At 57.5% G+C, this 12,547-nt stretch overlaps 8 protein-coding genes across 8 annotated transcripts; 5 read left to right on the top strand and 3 right to left on the bottom strand.

The window, feature by feature from the left end:
• Positions 1-28: 28 nt before the first annotated feature.
• VTJ04DRAFT_7587 (uncharacterized protein) lies at positions 29-1,081 on the bottom strand (the record flags this gene model as incomplete). Its single annotated transcript, XM_069365930.1, has 2 exons — positions 29-62; positions 252-1,081. 2 exons carry the CDS (start codon positions 1,079-1,081, stop codon positions 29-31), a joined length of 864 nt encoding a protein of 287 aa, XP_069216916.1.
• A 2,718-nt stretch (positions 1,082-3,799) lies between these two features.
• Positions 3,800-4,861, top strand: VTJ04DRAFT_7586 (uncharacterized protein; the record flags this gene model as incomplete). Its single annotated transcript, XM_069365929.1, has 1 exon — positions 3,800-4,861. One exon carries the CDS (start codon positions 3,800-3,802, stop codon positions 4,859-4,861), a length of 1,062 nt encoding a protein of 353 aa, XP_069216915.1.
• An 839-nt stretch (positions 4,862-5,700) lies between these two features.
• On the bottom strand, positions 5,701-7,399 carry VTJ04DRAFT_7585 (uncharacterized protein; the record flags this gene model as incomplete). Its single annotated transcript, XM_069365928.1, has 2 exons — positions 5,701-6,936; positions 6,995-7,399. The coding sequence occupies 2 exons, from the start codon at positions 7,397-7,399 to the stop codon at positions 5,701-5,703; spliced, it is 1,641 nt and encodes a 546-aa protein (XP_069216914.1).
• Positions 7,400-8,061: 662 nt separating this feature from the next.
• On the top strand, positions 8,062-8,696 carry VTJ04DRAFT_7584 (uncharacterized protein; the record flags this gene model as incomplete). Its single annotated transcript, XM_069365927.1, has 2 exons — positions 8,062-8,291; positions 8,354-8,696. The coding sequence occupies 2 exons, from the start codon at positions 8,062-8,064 to the stop codon at positions 8,694-8,696; spliced, it is 573 nt and encodes a 190-aa protein (XP_069216913.1).
• A 67-nt stretch (positions 8,697-8,763) lies between these two features.
• Positions 8,764-8,979, top strand: VTJ04DRAFT_7583 (uncharacterized protein; the record flags this gene model as incomplete). The annotated part of the gene is made up of 1 exon (XM_069365926.1): positions 8,764-8,979. One exon carries the CDS (start codon positions 8,764-8,766, stop codon positions 8,977-8,979), a length of 216 nt encoding a protein of 71 aa, XP_069216912.1.
• Positions 8,980-9,040: 61 nt separating this feature from the next.
• Positions 9,041-10,093, bottom strand: VTJ04DRAFT_7582 (uncharacterized protein; the record flags this gene model as incomplete). Its single annotated transcript, XM_069365925.1, has 1 exon — positions 9,041-10,093. One exon carries the CDS (start codon positions 10,091-10,093, stop codon positions 9,041-9,043), a length of 1,053 nt encoding a protein of 350 aa, XP_069216911.1.
• Positions 10,094-11,017: 924 nt separating this feature from the next.
• VTJ04DRAFT_7581 (uncharacterized protein) lies at positions 11,018-11,562 on the top strand (the record flags this gene model as incomplete). The annotated part of the gene is made up of 2 exons (XM_069365924.1): positions 11,018-11,246; positions 11,315-11,562. The coding sequence occupies 2 exons, from the start codon at positions 11,018-11,020 to the stop codon at positions 11,560-11,562; spliced, it is 477 nt and encodes a 158-aa protein (XP_069216910.1).
• Positions 11,563-11,589: 27 nt separating this feature from the next.
• VTJ04DRAFT_7580 (uncharacterized protein) lies at positions 11,590-12,294 on the top strand (the record flags this gene model as incomplete). The annotated part of the gene is made up of 2 exons (XM_069365923.1): positions 11,590-11,855; positions 12,126-12,294. 2 exons carry the CDS (start codon positions 11,590-11,592, stop codon positions 12,292-12,294), a joined length of 435 nt encoding a protein of 144 aa, XP_069216909.1.
• Positions 12,295-12,547: the final 253 nt, after the last annotated feature.

Below are 12,547 nucleotides of genomic sequence, written 5' to 3'. Positions count from 1 at the left end.
GTATAGCTGCATGACTGGCATTACGAGCTCAATAATACAGAGTCACGATGAACTGCTTCTCACTTTGCTCGTAATCAAATGAACAGATTCGCACATCTCAGGGTCGCTCATCAAGTATGCTCATATAGGTAAGGTACCTAGGTATCCTGACGTTCTCCGTTCTATTACCAAAGCAAGCCTCTGCTTCTTTCCAGGTTGTTTCCAGTCCTATATCAGCATCGTCACAAACGCGCGCTCATTTCATCCCGTACCAAAAATAGTACCACTCCTTCCGGCTACTCATCTGTGTTGGTTCACCTTGGCTTGCCTGGTTCCTCAGTTGCCCATCGCTCTCCAAATCGACACCACCATCCCAAACCTCCGGTCCAGGCATTTTGAACTCATCATTCTTGTTGATGTAAATGTTGAACCACAACTTATCCCCGCTCTCCGCATACCCCTTGTTGATATCATACCCCTGCGGCGGCGCCGCCTCACCAGACCCAAAAACCTCCAAATGCGCGCAGCTGGGGTAGAACTCAGGCCCGCGGTTCGGACCGGGCATGTCGGCCTGGTGCAGAGCGATAATCTCCTGCCGCACCAGGTACTTCCCGGGCTTTAGCGAGCCGGGCAGCCGGAACTCGACGAACCCGCCGTTGCTGATGAGCCGGCTCGTGGCCCAGTGCGTGCCGTTCCACCCGTCCTGGTGGATCTTGGTCCAAATGGGGCCGGTCCCGGACCCATCCGTGTACGGCGCGATCCAGGTGACGAGGACGCCGAGGTGGGAGCTGTCGAGGACGTAATCCGTCGGGTCGTTGGGGCGAGCGTGGTACCATTGGAACGCCACGCGGTCGCCGGCGAAGGCGCGGACGAAGTCAGGCGCGGGACCCGGGGGTTGGTTGTCGTCGCGGATGTTGCAGATGAGGGATGGGTGGGTTACGTGGTCCCACAGGATGGGGGAATTGCTGCTGGGCGAGCGGATGTATTTGTTGCGCCCGTCGCCTTGGTGTTGGTCGTTGACACGTAAGCCGTAGACTTGGGCGTGGGCGTATGCGGTGGTGGTGAATGCTAGGGCGGTCGCGGCGATGGGTAGAAGATACATGGGAAGTTTGGGACGGGCTTCTGATTGCGAATTTCCTACTCTCTTGTCCGCCTGACATTAGGTGACGGAGATATATGGAGATATATCAGTCCACGCCCCTAGATCCTGCGGTAACTGATCACAGACGAGATGATATGACGCCGGACATGAGAAGTAGAGACGTTCAGGGCGCTTATAAGTATAGAATCCCATGAACTCAGACGGCCATGATTGACACTTTCCTGTGAATTACACATCGACAATGCACATTCCAGTCCGAGACATGTCGCTGATCAAGGGCAAAGACATGTGTTGCCTTCACATTCATGATGGTTGTCATGGCGTCCTTCAGCACATTTTGCTGGGACATGTGATTGGTGACCACAGAAACAACTTATGCTTTGCTGTTCATGACGCCGGGGCCGAATGATCTGGGAGCTCCGGACAGACCCCCGATTAGTGGGTCCAGAATCCGGGTCCCGGCCGGTCAACGGCTCCGAGTGGGGCCGGTGCTCGGCGGGACCCGGGAAATGCCAAGACCGTAGCCAGCTTCCCGGGACCCCCGAGTCACACATCAGGGTTAGGATTTCAATATCTCATACACTGGGGCTATGAGTAGACACTCTTCCTGACAGGCCAACGGAGAGCGCTCGTCTCTGCAGTATCTTTGACACTAGGATACGGTTCAAACAAAGATTTACCCTCTTCCGTTTTCCTCGGAGATCTCTTTGAAGAGCACGAATACGTCTTTTTTGACTCGTACTCGGACTTTCAATTTTCTCTCAAGACCTTGCGACTTCGGAAAGGCCAGGTCGAAGTCAAAACAACTGCTGGAGACAGGCACGGTCGTCCTGTGATCTCGGCTCGGCGCCAAGAAGCCAGGGTGCCCATGAGCAGTGGGATTTTGGTCTTGGAAGTCTGTCCCCCTGAAGAGCCTCACATGCCATGACATGACAGCTTCCACCAAGTTCGGGCTGCCCGAGAGGCTGGAGGAATCTCTGGAAAGATGAAAATAGGAACTTTGCTGATCCTTCTTTTTTCTCTCAAAATTCCAGGATCGCCTAAACGTAATGCATCAAACAGAAACGTTATGCGATTCAAGGCATGGCTTGCATCGCCACGATGGTCCTGACAATGTGGATGATCGCCAGACTTCAATGCGTCTCGTCTTGTCCTTGGCTTGGGCAGCGACGCAGCAACACACCACCACCAAGAACAGCAACAATTATTGACTTGCAACCCAAGAGAGAAACGAGAGAGTCTTGGGTGATGACGACGCCATCAAGACAATTCTTGGTGTTGATGTAAGTGTCTGGCGAGCGTCCCGAGTTTCCGAAGCCACCCTCTTGGCCATCACTCCGCACAGATGTCTCAGCAACACAGACCCAAGACCGTTGGCCGTTGAGCTAGTCAGGTAAGAATTTTGTCAGCTTGTGACCGCGGGGCTGGTTTCCCCTTTGAGAGGCTTGCTCAAACAAATGGAACAGCCGGCGACTATTGTTTCGAAGGTTCCACCACCACCACCGCAGCCCACGTGCGTTGATCGGCGACATGGACCTTCTTGGCCGCTTGCGCCTTCATCTCAAGCTTCTGGTTTTTGCTGCTGTCACTGCCATCCGTCCATGGACGTTGAAAGTCTGGTTACAGCCGTGCTCGCTGTGAGCCATGTGCTCGGATCCCCAACCGAGCCGCATCCGCGTCCTCCACACTCAGAAATACCGAACCGCTGCAGTCCGGTATTAACATGGTCAAGCGACGATTTTGACACCTTTCCGTCCCTGGGCTCGAGTCGCCGAAAGTGAGGCTCATATCCGCAAGGCTCGTGGCATGCCGTCAAAATCCCGGGGGAATTCGTGTGTTGTGGAGGAGAGGATGGCCGGCCCTCGCCCGGCCTCTTTTTGCCTGAATTCTTCTGTTACATCGCGCCTATGGTATTCTCCACGACGTGATGGGCCTCGCCGTTACATTTCCCCACAACTTCATCGGCCGACTTCCCAAGCCAGATCGGAAGAGCCTCCGCGTTTCCCGATCCGGCATGGTCTCGACCAGGCATGCCCGGGCCTCGGGACCTTGCCGTGACTCCGTCATGCTGTCCCATGGCACAACGGCCTGTCTGGTCTGGGGCACATCTGGGGAGCATCACCCCCTGTTCATCATCCAAGAAAACACCAAGACGGGAGGAAGGCCGACATTCCCATCTTGCCACCTCCACACTCCCCCTTCACAGCTTCGACGCCTTTCCCAACTCGGTCTTGGCTGTCGACGCGAAGCATGCCCATGCCAAAGAATGGAAGCCCTTGGAACGGTCAAACCCGGTCAGATGTCCTTGAATCTGGGCGCTCGGCGTGTCCTTGGCTTGTGATGCTGCCCGTCAAGCCGCCTCTCCACGCTTTGGCGTCGCATGCCGAGCCGGACTTGCGGTCCTAACGCACTCCATGGACCTCTCCACATTCCTCCACATTCGGCCAGAGGCGTCGTCGTCACCATGCTCCCCCCTTGGGAGGGGACCACCACCATGGATCGTCGTTCCAGGGAACCGATATTGAAGGGCGATCTTGTCACTTCTCGGCGTTCTTGGTCAGAGAGATATAAGAACGTCGTCGAGGCCGGCCTCCTCATCGCATCTCCCACAGAGTCGCCAGGCCTCTGACCTCTCCAGCCAGCCATCTCGACGGGACAGCAGCTTCTCCTTGTCTTCCACTCTTTTGTCCATACATCCCAGACATACCAGCCGTCATCATGGCTCCCAAGACCTCGACGTTCCTTGCCTCCCTCACGGGCGCCGCCCTCGTGGCCGCCCACGGCCATGTCAGCCACATCATTGTCAATGGCGTCCAGTACCGGAACTACGACCCCACCACCGACTTCTACAGCGGCAACCCCCCGACCGTGATTGGCTGGTCGGCCCTCAACCAGGACAACGGCTTCATCGAGCCCAACAACTTCGGCTCCCCCGACATCATCTGCCACAAGTCGGCCAAGCCCGGCGGCGGCCACGTCACGGTGAGGGCTGGTGACAAGATCAGCATCGTCTGGACCCCCGAGTGGCCCGAGTCGCACGTCGGCCCCGTCATCGACTACCTTGCCGCGTGCAACGGCAACTGCGAGACGGTCGACAAGACCTCTCTCCGCTTCTTCAAGATCGACGGCGCCGGCTACGACGCCGCGGCCGGCCGCTGGGCCGCCGATGCTCTGCGCGCCAACGGCAACTCGTGGCTCGTGCAGATCCCCGCCGACCTCAAGGCCGGCAACTACGTGCTTCGGCACGAGATCATCGCCCTGCACGGCGCCGCCAACCCCAACGGCGCCCAGGCCTACCCGCAGTGCATCAACATCCGCGTCACCGGCGGTGGCAACAACCAGCCCTCGGGCGTCCCCGGCACCCAGCTCTACAAGGCCTCGGACCCGGGCATCCTCTTCAACCCCTGGGTTGCCAACCCTCAGTACCCCGTCCCGGGCCCGGCCCTCATCCCCGGCGCCGTGAGCTCCATCCCTCAGAGCCGCTCGACCGCCACCGCCACGGGCACCGCCACCCGCCCCGGCGCCGACACGGACCCGACTGGCGTCCCTCCCGTCGTCACCACCACTTCTGCCCCGGCTCAGGTGACCACCACCAGCAGCCGCACCACCTCCCTCCCTCAGATCACCACCACCTTCGCGACCAGCACCACCCCGCCCCCCCCGGCCGCTACCCAGAGCAAGTGGGGCCAGTGCGGCGGCAACGGCTGGACCGGCCCGACCCTCTGCGCGCCGGGCTCGAGCTGCAACAAGCTCAACGACTGGTACTCGCAGTGCATCTAAGCAAAAGGGTGTAAATGGTGCCTAGGCACACCTGGGGAGGAAGACACAAAAAGGGTGTTTGGATAACTAATGTCATGAGTGTACTATGATTGGGCATGGCATGGCATGTACGATGTTTGGATCTTTGGGATGTCATTTTTCGCTGTATATACTTTGGCATTTTCATGGGCGTTGGCCTTGTCAATATTGATACTATGTTTATGATCACTTGAGCTTGCCATTCCCGTGATATGTTGATCTCGTTCTCTAACAAAGTGAATCCGAATCTTCATCAAGTCTTACTCCGTATATGTCTTGTGGCTGAGCCGCGGGGAGTCTTCGGAGTTACGCGGCTGAATATTGGACTATACAGGTAATCTGAGGTCGCAGATGGTACATCACACAAATCAAACCTCAAAGACGCACGCCCACTTTCGAATCCATTCTTGGTTGCCTATCTAAAAATACCCTGCTTAAAGACAGAACCTACCCAGAACCCACAGACGTCCACCCAAAGAGAGTCGGCATCTACAACCGTCCCAGATCTGTATATCATCGACACCAGAGAAGAGAGAAAGAATCATAACAATCATGAGCGGGGAATCATTTAGCCAACCACAAGAAGCCAAAGGAGAGATGGAGAATAAAAACGCCCGCCCGTCCGCCTGTCAACACTTGAACCGCCCATCCATCCATTCATCCAGCCACCAGTGTATCTGTGTGTCCATCTTTCCATCATCAGCAGACAGCCTCCCAACGCCATCACCATATTTTTGTGTTCCTTTGAGGTCTCCGTGATACCCGGCGAGCAAAGCAAGGGCAAGACGTGAGAAAGCGACAGACAGATAGACAGACCACTCTCAAAACTCGCCATCTCCCCCACCTCCCAACACACCCGCAGCCCACAACCCAACCAATCCCCACCAGCTCACCTTCCAGCCCCTCCACAGGCCATCCAGCCCCTGGCCGCGCCTGTACACCACTTCCGCAACACCGCGGTCACCAGCATTCGCAGCTCCGGCGTTCTTCCCCTTCTTCTTCCCTGAAGGAGCAGGAGCAGCGGCAGGAGCCGGAACTGGCACGGCGTGCGACCCCTCCTCGTTGACGATGCTGTACATGGTGCCGAACAGCCCGCGGTACCTGCCGAGGGGGATGATGGTTTCCAGCTCGACCTTCTCTTCCGCTTCCTCCTCGGACTCGGTGCTTTCTTCCGAATCAGAGGAAGTGGTGGCGGGAGTGTGTCTCCTTGAGGCATGCCGCTTCTGCTTCTTCTTGTCGGCAGTCGCCGCCGCGCCTTCCATGGCGACGACGTACTCCCTCTGGGCCAGGACCATGGCCTGGCCGCGGCGGAGGACGGTCTCGAGAGGCAGCTTGATGAAGAGCGCCACGGTCGAAGAGCAGAAGCGCGCGATGGAGAAGGTCGTGGGGTTTTGTTCGCGGTCGATCATGAACTGGGTTCGCAGAACGAGCGGGGTGGAGAGGGTGAGAAGCGGGTGGACGAGGGAGTGCAGGACGGTGGGGATCACGAGCGGGCCAGGGCAGAGGTAGGAAGGGAGGCTCCGGAGAGTGGAGAGGGTGCGGCGAGCGCGGGACGAGGTGGAGGTGATGATCAGGCGGGTGCGGACGAGGTCCAGCGGGGAGAGAGCCAGGCCGGTGATGACGGCGGCAGTGGCAGCGACAAACAGTGATGCCCAAGGGTATGGGGAGGCAATATCCACCAGGCGATCCATATCGCTCTTGACACCGATATCTGGCACGTTGAACAAAGCGCTGAGAAGGCTTCGCGACCAGTTTTCGAGAAGCGATTGCAGCACCGTGTAGACAAACGTGGCGTGGGAGCCCTTCCATACGCCCCAAGCGCCCTCCTTCTGCCACAGCTGTGCGATAACCTCGAGTACAGAGTCTGGCGTGCGGATGGCCAGCTGGTGGGCTGGTACAACCTTGCTTGTTGTCGGAGAGGTGGGAGATTTAGGAGAGGGTTGTCCCGGACGTTTGTTAGATCGCCAGGGATTGGACTCGGGGGGCTCCTCTGGTGGATGTGAGGTGAAAAAGGCCGACTCGTCCACGTCCGATTCATCGTCGGAGCGGGCACCCTCCTGGAGGCCAGCGTTAGCAGGGACGAGACGTCAGTGCCAGTCGGACAGAAGATCATACCTGGTCACGCAGCTCTATCCTTTGGCTGGCAAGAGCACGCTTTTGCCTGGCCTCCTCCTCAGCGGCGGCTTCCAAACCGCCAGGGTCGTCCTGGGCACGGATGTGCATGATGGTTTTGGCCACCTCGAAGGGTTGGGCCATCAGGACCGACATGTACTTCCATAGCAGCTCGTCCAGCAGATCCTTGACGGTCTGAACTACGGACGGGGAGGGCTCGGCAATGTAGTCCTTGTAGTCAATGTCGGAGAAGATATCGCGGGCCTTGGTGGCATAGCGGCCGGCGGGAGGTGGCTGGGCGGCAAAGGGTTTGGGCCCGGGAGTGGGGAGGGGCTCCGGGGCTTCTCGGATGGAGGGGGGAATGTAGTAGGGCCGCAGGGGATTGATGCCGTCGCTGTGGCTTGCCATTATGTCGATGGTGGTCGCTGGACCATGGCACGCTGGGGGTGGCTTGTATGGGAGTTGGTTGTGAAAGGGGTCAGGGTCAGGATCAAAGTTTGGTGGATGAGGTGGTGTCTGGGTGTTGTGATTTTCGAAGCCCATGTGCAAAGAAGTCAAGACGGAAGGTGAGGTGCCAAGCTGCCCGATGAAAGTGGGTTGTGCTGCTGAGTCCAATGCTTGGCGCGGCCTTGGCATCACTTGGCATCTTGACCCCACGTCACAGTGCGGCTGCTGATAACGGCCGATATCGCTCAATCGGGGCCGGCATATGCTTGTATACGATACGGAGATCTCGGAGCTGCATCAAAAGTTTCCCAATCACAGCGGGAGAGCTCATGCAGCACATCGACAGCAGCTGCAAGACAGAGCACTCCCACTGTGCAAAACACCATCTCGCGGACCCGGGATCACGCCGAGAAAGGGTGCTGTTGGTTGCTTTACTCCGCAGGAATTGCTGGTTCGTTTCAAGTGTTTGGATTCCTGTCTTCTCCCTGTTGGTTTTTTTGTCCCTCGTCTTTTTCACTTCAACATCCTCCACACATTCCCTCCGGCGCCGCCTTGATTCTCCTTCCCCTCCGCACCCTCTCACACTCACCGCCATAATGCCCAGTCCCAAACTCCTCGCCACAATGCTTCCGAGGTTGCGGCCCACGACGGCACGCTCAGTCCGGTTGGCCGCCCAAAACCTCCGGAGTTACACCAAGCCTACCATTTCTGCTCCGGTGCCGGCGACTCGGACCCGACTCGGCCAGAACCCGGCGCGCCGGCCTCCACTCCAACACGGCTTCCAGACTCGGCCATTTTCCGCCTCCACCGCCGTCTTTCACGGCCACCTCGAACCCCCCAAGCCGGGTGAAGAGTAATTCTCTCCCTTCTCCTCCTCCCAGAATCTGTCCCAAAACTAACCCCTTCACCACCTAGACTCTACGTGACCTTCGTCGACAAAGAGGGTGTCGAGCACAAACTCGCCGTCAAAGAGGGCGACAACCTCCTGGACATTGCGCAGGCGCACGACCTTGAGATGGAAGGGGCGTGTGGCGGCTCTTGCGCCTGCTCGACCTGCCACGTTATTGTGCTGGACCAGGAATACTACGACCGCATGCCCGAGCCCGACGACGATGAGAATGACATGCTCGATCTGGCCTTCGGTCTGCAGGAGACAAGCCGGCTGGGGTGCCAGGTCGTCATGACGCCGGAGCTGGACGGGCTGAGGGTCAAGTTGCCGAGCATGACGAGGAATTTGCAGTCCAAGGATTTTAACTGAACGGTGAATAGGGAAATAAGACGGGAATTTGTTTCCCCATGTGGCGTTTTAGGAGGCGTTTTCTGCGATGCATATGGACGGGCAGGTATTCGGGCATGGAAACTGCGTGCTGTTCGAGATACCAACAGGATGGTGGGTTTTCAAAAGTGAGGTTGGTATAGCCAATGTTGATCGGCTTGGGCGGAGTTTGTTTTTCACATGGTCACCCGGAAATTGCGGCTGGAACATGTGGACTTGTATGTGTACAGTAGTTGGCACTCAGAAGGACATGTGCCGTATATAGACCTCAACCCGACATTATTTTCACTCTTAGACTGGACAAATGAGGAACGCCCGGAAATCCCTTATGCCTCTTCCAAACCACCCTTTTTCAACCCTCCACCGCCGCTCGCAATCAAGTCCAAAAACCCTTTCCTACTCATCTCGCTAACCTTCTCCTCCTTCCTCTTCACGCCCACGATACCTTCCTTCCTCGCCTGCCTCTCCGCCTCGGCCGCCTTCACCTGTGCCGCTCTCACCGCATTAAACAACTTGACCACACCCCTCTGCGCCACCTTCCTCAACCTCCTCTCCATGGCCATAATCTCCCCCGTCGTCTTGGGCTCTCCCTTCGTAACCCCTTCGGCATCCACGTCCGGAACCTCAATGATCTCGCCCGTCGCCAGGTTCAGCGTCCGGCGCGTGCTCGCGACGAGCACGTCGCGCACCCGGCCCTTCTCCATGGCCAGGCGCTTCTTCTCGCGCAGGCGCTTGCGCGCCTTGGCCTCGAGCGCCGTGTCGGCGGCCTGGCGCGCGCGCTCGGCAGCCGCGGCGCTGCGGGCGACGATCGGGTCGGCGCGCCGCGAAGCGGGGAGTTTGGACGAGAGCATCTTGGACATGCTCGTCGCAAAGGCGGTCGGGTCGTTGCGCTTGGAGAGTTTGCGCTGGGGTTTGGGGGTGGTGGTTTCCTCGTCGTCGTTGTCGCCGCTGTGGCTGGCAGCGTCGGAGGAGTAGGCGGATTCATCGTTGGAGGAGAAAGCGTCTTCGTCGTCGGATGATGAGGAATCTGGTGCGTCTTTGGCGACGAATGGTTTTGTGGGTTGTTTTGATTGGGGTTGTTTGGACTTGGATTGTTTCAGTTTCTTGGGGGGGTGCCTGGAGTCGGAGTCGGAGGCCGAGTCCAAGTCCGAGTCGGATCCCGACTCGGCAGTGGAGGCGCCATCGTCGACCTCGATATTGTCAAGGTCCTCGTCGTCCGAGTCGAGCAGGTTGGCGGGAATGGGACCCCCTTCGTCGTCACTGGCCGACTCTTCGGAGCTGCTGTGATATTCGACGACTCTTCTTTGTTTCTTGGTCGGTCGGGCTCCGCGGCCCTTAGGGGCGTCACTGAAGGAGCGTTTCTTTACTGATGGGCCCATGTTTGAGCTTGGGTGTTGAGGCCAATTCCACGAGGTTGGGGTTGGAAGCGAGGTGTTGGTTCTTGGGATGTTGCAGCTTTCGCGGATCACAGCCGATGTCATGGACCCGAAATTTTTGGCGGTCAGAAGCGGCAGTTTAAAGGCCCCGCAGGGAGTCTTGGCGAGTTCGCACGAACTCTCTTTTGGCTTGTCGTAACCCTAACCCTACCCTTCTTTCGTCTGGCCTTACGCCTCGGGCCCGGTCCCCCGGAAGTCAGGTCCGGCCGGACCAGGACCGGGTTTGGGAGCCGGTGCTCACCCCCGCAACACCGGGAAGGTTGAGTGGGGCCGCATCCGGGCCGAACCTTTCCACATGGCCGCCACGAGGGAAAACACGGAGTCCGGCCACTTGAAACCAACAACAAGTGAAAACATTCCGTTGACGGTCTGTGGTCAACCAGCGCCAGATTCAACAACCCTCCACTTTCCGCCAGGGCCAGACTGCAGCCTGGTCCCTTATAGAACTTAAAATTTAAGCTCAGCTAGCCGCAGCGCCCGGCAAATCAAGACTGGGCGGTTCAGCCACCTCACTACCCCCTGAGCCACACCCCCAATCAGACCGAACCTGCCATGCTGGGGCTTTGAGCGAAAGCAACCCTCCACGCGCCGTCTTCAATGGTCGAAGCATTATTAACGAGCTTGACGACTTTAGGCCTAGCAGCACGCCCAAGGGCGACGTCGGTTTGTGAGGATGGTATACATCGTAATGTCTCCAAGTAACTGCACACACCTGACTGCGGTCCAACCAGTCGTGGCTCTGGCCATAAGTACCCTATGTACGCGACCGTTCGGTCTGCAACAACGAGGATACTTCGTTATCCGAAACCCTTATCCCTTCTTACATTTCAGGTGCCGATGTCGCGGAACGAGTCCTTGGTTTGAACAATGGTCGGGTTTTTCTTCATGATCTGCGCTCTCTTGAGCGTGACGACAAACGTGGTCTACCTGATCAGCTGTGCGTCGCCGAAGCTCAAGGAAATGGCAGTCTACCGAGTCAATGTGACGCGACTCGCCGAGAGACTCACGCTTCACGCCTTGGAAGACAGCGGCGTAGAGGTGGCACAACCGCTTGTGCCACCAGAACTTCCAACATGGTGGTACTATGGGATAAATGGTAACCATGCTCCTTCTCATACCTGGGCATCTAGTTTGGAACTGACATGCGGTTTCTCGTGAGAACAGGCGTATGTGACATCTTTGAGAACACTGGCGAGATCTACTGTCGCCGGGCTTGGCTTCCATCCAACCACGTCTTCGACCTGCTCGGCGACTCCATCCAGTACAATGTCCGTCGTATCGGCCAAAACCAGACTGAGTCGGCGCCAAACGGAGAACAACATGGCGGTGATGATGAGAGCGAAACCGACCCGCCGCTCGTCGCTGAGGTCCTTGATTCATGGAATGCCACTCTCGCTCTCGTCATCCCCTAACGTCTCAAGACGGACAAAGCGAACACCATGATGCGCACGGGGGCTGGCCTCATCATCACCGCCACCATATTCCACAGTTTCGCCGTGATATTGCGGTGTACCAGTGTGTTCTTTTCGGTTCCGCTGTTCGTGATCGGCATAGTGCTGACCTTTGCCGGCGGCATCGTGCCGGAGCGGGCGATGCGGATCGGCGCCTGGGCTGTATCGGGTACGGGAGGTAATGCCGGTGGCACCGTGATATTTGTGCTGGCCGCCGCTTCGTTGAGCACGTTGTACATCTTCACGATCTGCTGGTGCGCCGGCCGAGGGCGGTGCTGCTACCGCCATGATTTGCCTTGGTATAAACAAGTCCTGTTCATGACGCGGGTTCGTGAGTACATCAACAACTTTCACTCGAGTGTCCATCAACCACCCAAGTCATATCAACCACCAAAGTCATATCAACCATCCAAGTCATATCAACCGCCGACAATATTCCAACCGCCAACTCCATATAATCAACCACCGAGAGAATCCCAATCACCTGTTCCATGTAAGCCACCCACGCGACCTCGACATACCAGCTTGCACCAGAACGTTTACATGGACCGCCCTGTTTCTGTCATCGTGTCTGACGAGGACCGCCCTGCTTCTATCGTCGTGTCTGATCCTAGCGCTGAAGGTTGCGCTGAGGCTCCCAGGGAAGTACAACTTGTTGACGACGAGCCGAACGAAAAGGAGGAAAAAAAGTAGATTGGGTTTATGGGCGAAAATATGTAAGTATTCCTTCCCTCCTAATAGATTTCTGGGGTCACGTTGCGAGGTACGTACACGTATACTCACCAGCTTTGCTCCACCAGGTTTATGGATGGCTCGAAAGCTACGGTCTGCCCAACTGGGACTTTGACAACTGGACCAGCTGCCTCCGAGAGCGGGCGGGGCATCTAAAATTCACCCGCCAAGACGAGGAATTCCATACGGATTTCACATATAAACTAGCGGCGAG

The sequence above is a fragment of the Mycothermus thermophilus genome (genome assembly GCF_041956435.1).
Source record: "Mycothermus thermophilus strain CBS 625.91 unplaced genomic scaffold VTJ04scaffold_5, whole genome shotgun sequence".
NCBI lineage: Eukaryota > Fungi > Ascomycota > Sordariomycetes > Sordariales > Chaetomiaceae > Mycothermus > Mycothermus thermophilus.
This window is presented reverse-complemented; position numbering and strand designations above follow the sequence as displayed.